This window comes from Danio rerio, chromosome 7 (assembly GCF_052040795.2).
Source record: "Danio rerio strain M-AB ecotype USA chromosome 7, GRCz13ab, whole genome shotgun sequence".
NCBI lineage: Eukaryota > Metazoa > Chordata > Actinopteri > Cypriniformes > Danionidae > Danio > Danio rerio.
In genome coordinates, this window is record NC_141027.1 from 32,056,094 (window position 1) to 32,067,895 (window position 11,802).

The following is an 11,802-nucleotide window of genomic DNA, read 5'->3' on the forward strand; positions in this document are numbered from 1 at the left end:
TCGTGTTTTTTTTTTTCTTTTAGTTTAATGCATTATGATATATATTTTAAAGCTTTTTTTCTTATTTAAAGGTAACAAAAAGGATGAGCAATGCTAAAACAATTCAAAAACTTCAGTTCTACTTTTTAATACTATATACTTAGCTTCATGTAGTCAAAATTATGCATCATTTAAAAATATATATTTTTACATGAAAGAAAAATAAGGGTAATATTCACAAACAAGATCAATCAAATGTGTTTTTGTACTTCACTATAAAAAATCCTTGGTTGTTTTAACGTAGTCTTAGCCTCAGACGTCATGCCAAGCATCGCCCATGGACCTGTGGCTAAACGACTGATGCATATGGCACTTTTCAGAAAACACTTCACTTCCTTCTGTCCTCCTCTGATTGGTTTAAATATACAGGATTTCCAGGTGTCAAGCGTGCAGCAATCTTAACCAGCCTGCCTGAAAACAAGTCTGCATCTATATACATTTCCAACTGATGTTCTTTATGTTTTGCTAACAGATAATTAGGGATATCAAATCCTTCAAGTTGTAGACTTTTAAAGACGTTTGTAAATGAATGACGCATGGTTACGTTTTGTGACAGGTTTTTATTCAGTGGGCATTTCCACACCCCTAAATATGACTCAAAACAAAAAGTGGTCCTTTATCTCTCAAAAGTGGCCAAATAATTCTGACTACAACTGTGTAGCTGTACAATATAACTCAAAAGTATGGTCAGATGTAGTAATATGTAGGAGCAAAGGTTTGTTCAGGGAATTATCAGAGCTCTCTTTTTCTCTCTCTCAGAGGTTGGTAGTACAGTCTGTAATTAGCCGGGTATTAAAGCGTGGCATGTGTGATGTGATCCGGCTGGTGGGGGAGAGAGGCTGTGCTGTTTTGTAGGAGGCATAGTGTGTGTGTGTGTGTTTGTTTACTCTGTGGCGAAGGTGTGTTAGTCTGTGTCAGGCCATTCACCTGTCACTAAAACACAAGGAGCAGCCTGCTTTCCAATTCTGGAAAAGCGCCCACCCGAAAGTTTTTTCTATATTCATCAATCTATCTTCATCATAAGTCCTCCTCCTGTTTCTTGTTGTTTCTTAAAAAGGTTTGATCATTCTCAAATGAAGATTGGGGTGTCATTTTCACATCATCAAGTAGCTCCGAAGACATCTTCAGAACACAAATATACTTCTAATCAGATAGCATTTGATTCCCTTTCTCAAACACATTAAAGAAAACTCTTATTGCTGAATGCTAGTTTACTTTGAATTGAAATTAGCATAATTAATGGTAGCCTATCATGTCAGAGTACACTACCTGGAAAAAGTCTTGTACCCTATCCAAGTTTTAGGAACAACAAATAATAATTTGACTTCTATTTTATCATTTGGAATCAGAAGTGGCTTATATGAAAGGCAAAGGCCTCTAGATTACGCTTATTTTACCAAAATAAAGTATGATCATACCTTGATTTTTAATTTTTTTATTAGGACAGTAAAGTCTGACTTTGCTTTGACAAAAGTCTTCAATTTATCAAAATTCTTTGCATTAATCTTTAATGCCACCTCCTTCATCTTACCTCAGACATGCTCAATAACCTTCATTTCTGGTGACTGGGCTGGACAATCCTGGAGCACCTTGACCTTCTTTGCTTTCTCTCTATGAATATTTCAAAGTTTGATGAATATTATTAATAGATTGATGAAGAATGTTTTTTTGTGCTTTGAAGATAAATTTTTGAGTACGATATAAAACAGAATTTTCATTTTGGGGTGAAAGAAAAACAGTTTAAAACATGGCTAAATTGAAGTATCCCTTTTTGGCTAAATCTTTTTTTTTATATTTGAATGTTGTAAAATTATAATACAATTTCCCCCACACCACCTCTACTTTCAGACACAACTTCATTAGTGAGCTCTTTGAAATGATAATTACAACTGCAGAAACTCTAATTAAACAAATAAAAAAAAAATTGTAGAGCCCCTGTTATACATTAAAAAGAATAATATTTTGGTTTTAAGGGTCTCCAACAACATGCTGATTGGCATGCAAGCTCAAAAGACACTTTCATGGTCTTATAATATGCATTTGTTTTTACCTAATTATCGCAGCGACTCCCATATGAATTCAGCGATTCATTTGTTTTCAAACCGCTCCTTAGCGCGAAGCTAATCTGCACTGATTGGATCGATGACCGCCTGTTGCGATTGGTCGACAGTGTTCAGATTGAGGCAGAGTGAAATTCCCTGCACAGCTTATCAGCAATATTGAAGCAGTCAGAGTGCATAGTGTATGTGTAAGCATACCTGCCAACACGCTATTTTTTCCTGGCAGTCTCCCGTATTTCTTCAGCCACTCAACCATTTTGTTATTTATCCTGGAAAACTCCCGTAATTTCAACCAGCCCCCAGTCCTCAGCATTTTGGTACGGCCTGTGAAACCCCCAGGTCGCCAACACTGGTATAGGATCCGATTGCAGCGGCCGCCCGAAACAAGCTTCATAGTAGTTAACTCTCTAACCCCACAGTACACAGTAACCGGTTCTCAATAATGTTATTCAGACACCTCACCCCCGAACCTAATCCCCCCTAGTCTCCCAGATTTTTGTGTGTGTATGAGTGCATTAATGCAGTGCAGTTAAACACCAGCATATTGCTCCATTCTTGGAGCAAAGCGGCAACAGCTAAACTACTCTGAACCTTGACCGCTTCACATGTGTAAGAACAGCTAACAATGGCCATAGCAACGGCAAACGGCAGTAGATCATGAGCTCACAAATGCATTTAAATCCAAAAACTAAATCCAAAAACTAATCAGGTTACCTCTTCATAAAAATATGAAGAGGTAACCTGATACAGGACAAGCGGTTACAAGTAACAAAACACAATTAAATACATCATTTGCAAACTAGAGAAAACAAAGGGCAACCATTTGCTTACACTTTTGAAATGGAGGAAGAAACTGATCCATAAGCTGTGTACTGATAAAGTTCCTGTCGAGCTCTGACAAAGTCTCATACATTAGTTGTCTTTTCTGATCCATCCTTTAACAAACGTCCGATGAAACCCCCGTTGTAAGCATGTAGATTTCAAAAGCATGCGTCAGTAAAATGACAAGAACAGCACAGGCTGGGCTATAATGCTGAGGTATCTTTGCAAAAATAAACCTCAACCATTGACTCTTCACAGATTCATCTTTGGGTAGAGAAAATAACACTAACTTTCCCTCATGTCCAGCTACGCAGTGTATTCATGACTTGATTCAACTGGGATCTGTTTGTCTTCCTCTTTTTATTTGCTACTGTGTTTGTGGGCTGCAGGTTTTAATTTTCCCTGGTTTGCGCGCACAACAATTGGGCGGGGCTTATGTTTCATATCGACATCACGCCAAAATGGCTAAAGACTCGTTATCAAGGCAATTCATTTGAAGCACTATAAGTCGACTCTTTCATTGATGAATGAATAGTTTTAAACACTTTGCACTTTTAGGTTTAAGCCTTAGCTGAATATTTCTTTTCACTTAGAGCTGTGTTACACACTACAAGTAAGGTCATTGTCAAAAACCCATAATAGGGTTATTTTAATCCTATAAAAGTCAGACTTGAGGGCTTTTGAAATATTTTACACATGCATCTTTAACCAGTTAAATCACAAAACAATCTATGTGAAGTCTCAGGAGGCCCTCTGATAAGACAATGACTTCAACGTGATCCCATTCTACCTGCAGTTGCTAAGCAACATTCACCTCCAACCTCTCACTCAATCTCATTGGGTAATGTTGGAAACACAGCTGTCAGCCTATTGGCTCTGAGCAAGTTAATAAACTTTAGTCACAGCCTTCCCGTTTCAGAAAAAAAAGGCAGGGAAAAAAGCTTAGTGTAGAATTTTTGTGAATGAGAGAGAGAGAGAGGGAGGAACGGAGACTGGAATACAGAGGGAGTGTCTGTGCTCATGTTTTCTTGATGCGTACTTGAGCTAACTGGTAAACAAAGCACTCAATAACCCTCTGCTAGAAAAGTCTCAGTTATTAAACTGATTTGAAAGTAGTACTGATATGAAGAGATATTATGGGCATTATAATTTCTCTATGGTTCATAGTAGAAATTGATGCTTAAGAGACTCAAAAAGGGGGAGGTGAGTGTCAGATTCCATGTTTAACATTTGTAATGTTTGGCTGTGAGAGTATGAAAGCAGCAACTAAGTATCTCATTACTGTTTAGTCTGCGAATCAAAATGGTCAACAATAGTGTGCCCCACCAGTGATCAATTCTAGCTGGTAAACAGTAGAGTTTGCCAAATCAGTGCTTTTAACTTATTTTATAAATAAATACAGACTACATAGTTGAAATGAATTATAAAAAAAGCGCATTTAAATCGTAAACAGAGTCTTAAAATAAAAGATGCATGTTTTATTTGTTTTCCATTGAGCTCAGTACATGAAAGAAGGTACTAGAATACTGTATTTCAGCACATACATGCTGAGTTCTGGATTCCTCCTACATTCTGTTAGCAATATATTTGTTTTAAAGCTCATCCGTCTCTGCCCTGATTTGGGCATTCAGAGAAAAAGTTGAAGGGTGGTCTCCTCAAACATCAGGCCTGGCTTATTCTCCACTGATAACACAGTAACCCAAAATGCCTGCAAATGTAATACCAACTGCTCAATATAAAATAGTTTCATTCAAGCGATAATGGCGGGAGAGAAAGAGAGAGATTTGGAGTAGGAGGAGCAGATCATGCGGTTTTGGCCTTGTGCTTGACATTGCTTCACAGCTGTCAGGTGGTCCACCCATTAAAACTGTGTTAACAAACATTGCATGATGTAAAAAAACTATTGTAAATTGGATTATGTCACATTCAAAACTCTAGAGAAAGCAGTAAAGCCTAACTAATGTTCCAGGTGTTAAGAAGGGCGTTGCCAGGAGTGTTTCGGTGCTGCTGGTGTTACTTTATTTTCCTCTGTTAGGACTATTATGGTTTATTCTGTTATAGAGTAGCTCTAAAGATCTTTAGATCACTAGAATCAAATTCCAAATATTTAGTCAAAGTAGGGTGAATCAGCCTTCAGCTACTACACCCTCGCTACTGGAATCAGCTTCCAGAAATGATCAGATGTGCTCCAACATCAGGCACATTCAAATCAAGACTGAAAACACATCTGTTTAGCTGTGCCTTTACTGAATGACAACTGTCCTATGTCCGACAGATCACACTATTGTCTTTTTTTATTTATCATTCTTTTATTACCTGTTTTAAAACATTTTATTCTGTTATATCATTTTTAAATTTATTTCTTATAGTTTATTTTGCCGAGGCAGTGGCGCAGTAGGTAGTGTTGTCGTCTTACAGCAAGAAGGTCGCTGGGTCGAACCTCGGCTCAGTTGGCGTTTCTGTGTGGAGTTTGCATGTTCTCCCTGCCTTCGCGTGGGTTTCCTCCGGGTGCTCCGGTTTCCCCCACAGTCCAAAGACATGCGGTACAGGTGAATTGGGAAGGCTAAATTGTTCGTAGTGTATGAGTGTGTGTGAGTGTGTGGATGTTTCCCAGAGATGGGTTGTGGCTGGAAGGGCATCCGCTGCGTAAAAACTTGCTGGACAAGTTGGTGGTTCATTCCGCTGTGGCGACCCCGGATTAATAAAGGAACTAAGCTGACAAGAAAATGAATGAATGAATAGTTTATTCAATTTTTGTTTCCGTAAAGCACTTTAAATTGCCATTGTGTATGAAATGTGCTATATAAATAAACTTGCCTTGCTTTTATTAGAACAATGCTTAAAGGTGTCGCTTCTGTGCTACTGGTGTCACCTAGTGAAATTACAAAAACAAGCAGACTAACAAACAAACTTTGCAAATGCCCCGTAAACATAATATGCCCTTTTGTGTAGTAAATATTATCGTATATAGGGATTAATAGAAAAGAACTAACAATTGCGAAGGACTTGAATTTAGCCTACTTGTCGAGAACAGGCTTTAAAGGAGACATGTCAGATACTAGAGAGCATTTGATTGTTTATGATGTGATGAGAAACTGTAGTGTGAGGTGACGTGAATAAAACTTCATCCATTTAGGTGGAAGTGACAAACTACAAGCTTTACATCTTTATATGAGTTTGATATCTTCTAAACGGGAATTTTGTCAGTTTTGAGGCACTCTAGCTTATAGATATCCTAAAAACGATTAATAGTGATACTTTTGATTTCATGGAACCTTTAAAAAGAAGCGTATAAAAGTACTGCCAGTGTTCATCCTTGTTTTACCCCATTGTCTGTCTCTGCATAGTCTTCAAATTTTGGCCTGAACTCCAATGAGTGAATCTGAATTATCAATAGGCATGATTCCACACTGGCTAAACACCCTCTGGCTCAGCCTGCTGCTGCAATAGCCACGCCCCAACTCTTCCTATTGGCCAAACTGGACAGAAGTTGACTGATTTGTGCAGATTGCTCTCGAATGTTCACTGTCAGAATAATGGATTGTATCCTACAGATCCTGAATCCCTGTGTGTTGTCACTGCTTCTTTCCACTGAGCAGTACTGTTTCGCACTGTATGGTACGCACTTATGTCTGTTTCTGCTGTCATTACTACCACAGTAGTAAACCATAACATTAAACATAGCATTAACATACCATTTCAAACCTTTCTTAATGGTACCAAGCACAACAGTATGGTACCAAAAGTATGGAGCTAGATTCAGCGGCAGTTACTTTTGGTCTACAGATAATCGTCATTTGCACATGAAACAACAACCGAGTAAGCTCTCTTTTTAAATACACAGCCAAGACATGACATCTTAAAGGCCCATGCACACTAGGGTTGTAACAATATACCGGTATGACGGTTTACCACGATTTGAACGTGCACGATTAACATACCATGAACAATTGCATATCAACGGTTTTAACCCTTAAAGACCGAGACAGCCGCCCGCGGCTAAAAATAAGTATTGCTCTTAAATGTTTAATAACTTTTGATCCGCTGATCCGATTCATACAATTCAAAGATTGGCATAAAGAAGAGAATCTTAGCTTTCTAGTGCTGTATCACATAACATTCGCGGACTTTCAGAGGCTCCGGAATCAGTGCGGTTACGTCATCAACATTTGACAACGCTGATTTGACAAAGAAACGCTCGTCACTGTGTCTCCGGACAAATCAGACATGATACATTGATGCATTGTCCCTCCTCCATGCCCAGATTGGTTCAAACTCGCTATATCACAACCAATAAGTATAGGTTTCGCTTTTGTTTGTGGACCAAGCTTTTTGAACAACACGGAATGAGAGATAGGCATACATTTATGCGCGGCTAAATAAAACGCAAAAAAAAAAAAGTTTTGCATGAAATAATTCTCATACTAAGTACTTTTGCATGCACAGCAGCACAGAAACATGACAAAACAGTGACACAGCAAAGACGAACTGCTGCTCTTGCTGTTTTCAAAAGACGCAAATGAAGATGCAGCTGTTTGTCTGCATTGCAGACAACCATATCCAAATCCATATCGATAGACAACCATATCCATGCTGGCACATAAAACCTAAGGATGTTCCATATTGAATCTAGTTTCGTTATGTAACTATTTATAGTATAGTAAATATTTATATCTATTTTTTACTGAGGATTTGCACCATGTTTATTTGGACTTTATTTGGACTTTGACACATTATTTATTATTTTCTTATTTTTATTTGTTCATTGTAAGTGGTGTTGTTTATAGTAACTAAAAATATATTATTTGGAAAAAGTCAAATTTGCTTCACTGTTCTATTATTTTGTAACATTTGTAACATACCGTATACCGCGAAACCGTCAAACCGTGGTATTGTTTTAGACGATTATCATACCGTGAAAAATTCATACCGTTACAACCCTAATGCACACTGAGACGTTTTTTGCTCGCGTTTTCCTTCGACGTTTAACGCCTCGTGACTAAATAAAGGGCGTCAATGTGATCGTGCACACCAACGCACAAAACACCAGGCGTAAAAGCGTTATTTTTAAAGAAACGCCTCATGCACGTTTTTTTCTCCACCAATCAGGTTGGCACTTTTGTTCATGTGCACGGAGTTGCTTAAGTTTCAGTAAACGGCACTTGGAGGTGCTCATGCGCAAAACTGTCAATGCGAGCTCACATTGAAGAAGATGTCCAGAGGCGATATAAACGCGGAGCTGCTTATTATCAACAATAATCATTTCTTCATCGCTAGAGCTGTAGCTGCTACTTGACCATCCATAACAAGCATGTCAACTTTGTGTTCTCCTTCTGTGATACAAGGGGGTATCAGAAGCTTAAATTTGGGTAGCACCATCTAACGTCAAGGAGTGATTTGCATACTCTTCTGCTCAACAGCAGTGAAAATCCGTAAAAACGGAATCCGGAAAAATGGAATCCGAAAAAACGTCTTGAAAACGCTGAGGATAAACGCAAACGAAAAGTGTCCCGGTGTGTATGAGCCTTAAAGGCCGATTTAGGTGTATAATTAGCATTGTGCCTCATTCAAACTAGCAGCAACTTTGTAGCTGCCTGTCACTCTGAGTGGCGATCTGCTGCAAACGCAAGTCTGTGTAGGTCTATACAGCACAGAGAATAATACCGGCTTCTGAGCGAGCTGAGAGGATCACATAACCTCTACTGGTGCTCCTATTGGCAGTTACTCAAGAAAATCACTTTATTTGCATAAGGTAAAGGATTCTTAAGTATGTTGCATCGCTTGTCACACCCCCAACCTGGTCGCCAACGGTCGCTGACGTTAACATAGAGGGAGGTCGCCGGAAGTCGCTCGCTCTTCGATGAAATGATTGGTCACTTGTCACTTTGCCACTGCAAGTGGCTTGTAGTGTGAAAGAGGCATAAGGATCCTTTGAAGGATCCTTGGCTAATGCCTTGGAACCAGATAAACCACAGTGCACCTTCACAGGTATTTCAGAGGCATGCATAGCCAGGACAGCCCTGTTCTAGCAATGCGCTGCGCACCAACAGTGTATTAGGCTGGTAATCATGTTTTGCCTCACTGATGTATAATCATATGTATAACAGTCTATTCAAAACAAGAGTCTGTACAGATGGGCGGTCATTATCATACTTGAACATTTAATTTATTTGCAATACAATGCATTTGATAACACCGATGCGATGTTTCTTTTTTTAGCCCAATCAGGCAGAACTTTATGGATGTCCTGTTCTGGATGCCATGAGCTCAGTACATCTGCCTGTAGGCGTGTTACATCATTATCTGTTAATAATAGCCTCATTAACAGAATTGATTACTGTTAATTCCTCCGGCATGATGTTAGAACCAGCAGAGCTTCTCACTGTAGTTTTGATTATCTCTCAAATGTAAAAACAACCCAAAACACCAATTAATCTGACAGCTTAGAAGATGCATTTATGACACAGTTTGCTCTTACCAAACTCTTACAGCTAAACCAAAGCATTTACACAGGTCTATGGGACCTCTATGGGAGGTTGTGCTGTGGGATGTTTTAAAGAGTTTGAGCATTCACACTCCTAACAGGAGGCTCAATTTTCTTTCGGTTCAGACAGATGGCATACAGGAAATGGACCGAGGTGGACGACCAGTCTCATTCTCCATTTTTTCCTGCTGAGCTGAACTCAATAGCTATGAACACACTATAAAGGCCTGCAAATCAGCAATGAACAAGATGACTGAACGGCCCTGGAAAATAGTTAGGGTGAAGATGAATGGAAAATGTGCTGAGAACGTGTGTAGTTGGACCTGAACTATTGGATTTTGCTGTGTAGCTGCAAATGTTACAAAGGACTATGTCAGTTATAATTTGGGATGCAGCGATATGGATTTTTTGGCCTATATCAATAACCAATAACTTACGATTTTGTGGCTGATAACAAACATACAAAAGCCGATAAATATAAACTTTTTTAAAATGGTAATTTTTATACAGTAAACATTTTATTGTATTTTAAATACCTCATTTAAGTTTGAAATGACCTTAAAATAGCCTCTTTAAAGCAAAAAAAAAAAAAAAGTAAATGAAACTTTAAAATTGCAAGGTGATTATATAGACCTATATTCATGATTTAAAAAATCAGCATGCCAAAAATAAATTCATTTTCTTTATATAGCAAATTAAGACGCAACCTGACTGCATAAAATTAGTTAATTAATGATAAATATATTTTTAATAAAATTAAAAATGAAATAACTAAGAACTAAAACCAGCTCAAATGTTCACATGTACAAATATACAAATAATAATTTTCATATCGGGCCGATAATGATAACATTAAAAATAGCATTTATTTGCAGATATCGATATGGCCGAAGATATATTGTCCATCCCTAACTGTTAAAGGCCAACAGCTACATTACGATACAAGCACGTTTAAAAATCAATGATCTTTATGACTCTTCTTTGTAATTAAGAAGGCCACAAATGGTCTATTTTTTTAAGAATATCCAAATGTGCATTACTCCTATATGTGAACAATAAATAATACAGGATCAGTACATTTCTAATCATCTGTAGCCTATTAATTACGAAACAGCTGATAAAAAAGTGGCTTTTTCAATGTTTTTTTTATTTAAACATTTTAAAAGAGGAAAAAAGTTAACATTAAACAAATCATTTTTCTAAAAACAATAAAGCCCAAATAGCAGTTCCTCAAGCAATTAAAAAAAAAAAAAACTTTGTACATCTTTTCTACATAAGCTCAGTGCATGAGAAATCAACGTCTTTAAAATTTAGCTAAAAGCTCACATCCTCTTGGTGACTTTTTTAAAGAGAGCAGCGGGTCCCATTGAGCTCAACATGTGTTTACGCCGGCCGAGCTGATGAAGGTTTCCCTCAGACACGCTCCGGACTACTCTTCGGCTTGGCTCGTTTTCTGATGATACTAGATGCAGTAGAAGAAAACAGAAGGAATAAAGATTATAATAAGGACAATTTTTTTTTTTACATCTAGCATAAAAGACTTGAAACAGTAGTTCAAAAAAGGCTGCTCATATGTAAAGGTTTTATATATTATTAGTATACATTTTAACCAAATGAAAGCCCTACTTATTTATACACTACTGTGGTCATTTCATTTAAATAAAAGCACTTGTGCCTAACAACAGCGCACAGACTTGGCCAAAAAGGGCTGTAATGTACGGCCCCTAGTGGCTTATTACTTTATAAAATTGGGGTAAATTCAGCCAACTCGTGGCATTATATTACTAAGGAGAAAGAAAGCACCAGAGCCATAGGGAGTGGGAGGAGGAGATTCTGGCTGTGCGCCTGACATTCTTTCACAGCTGTCAGCCGGTCCGCCCATTACACTATTACAATACTTTACCAAACATAATGGATTATGTGAGGACTTCATAAATGGAATATAATGAGAGACGCTTATGTTCCACTTCCAAGATACAAATGAGAGTCCGCAAAGGATAACCAGTTTCTTTTTCTGCTTTGAGAATTGCATACAAACCTCCTAACCGTCGAATTCGCAGTGGTTTGGATGCCTCGCAGGGATCTCTCTTAATGCGTTTGGGGGCCGCCGCCATGGCCTGAGAACTGTCTTCTTTCCCAATGCTGGAACTGATACAAGCAAACAAAAAAAAAAAAAAAAAAAGTGAGATTTTGGAAAACACCAAGAGTGCAAATGTCAATGAGGCATGATTTTCTCTGACACACACCAGTTGAGCTTGCGCTTGCCCTGTGCGGCTGATGTCATGGCCATGTAGGACGGTTTAGATCTTCGCAGGTCTAACAGTGATGGGATCTCCAACCTAGAAACCAAATGGGGGTGAAAACTTATTCACAGCAGCCCAAACTTTAAATCGTGCT

At 38.2% G+C, this 11,802-nt stretch overlaps 1 protein-coding gene and 1 long non-coding RNA gene across 6 annotated transcripts in view; one reads left to right on the forward strand and one right to left on the reverse strand.

Annotated features, from left to right (window-relative positions):
- The window catches only part of LOC103911387 (uncharacterized), a 53,307-nt gene that overhangs the window by 35,422 nt on the left and 6,083 nt on the right, over positions 1 to 11,802 (forward strand). The gene's annotated exons all lie outside the window — the stretch shown is intronic.
- kif18a (kinesin family member 18A) overlaps positions 10,532 to 11,802 on the reverse strand; it is a 45,374-nt gene continuing 44,103 nt past the window's right edge. For both annotated transcript variants that reach the window (XM_087258958.1, NM_200239.1), the window contains 3 exon segments: positions 11,652 to 11,744; positions 11,444 to 11,553; positions 10,532 to 10,867 (listed from right to left, as the gene is read on the reverse strand). In XM_087258958.1, coding sequence (XP_087115084.1) covers positions 10,728 to 10,867; positions 11,444 to 11,553; positions 11,652 to 11,744 — 343 coding nt within the window. In that variant the 3' untranslated portion in view covers positions 10,532 to 10,727.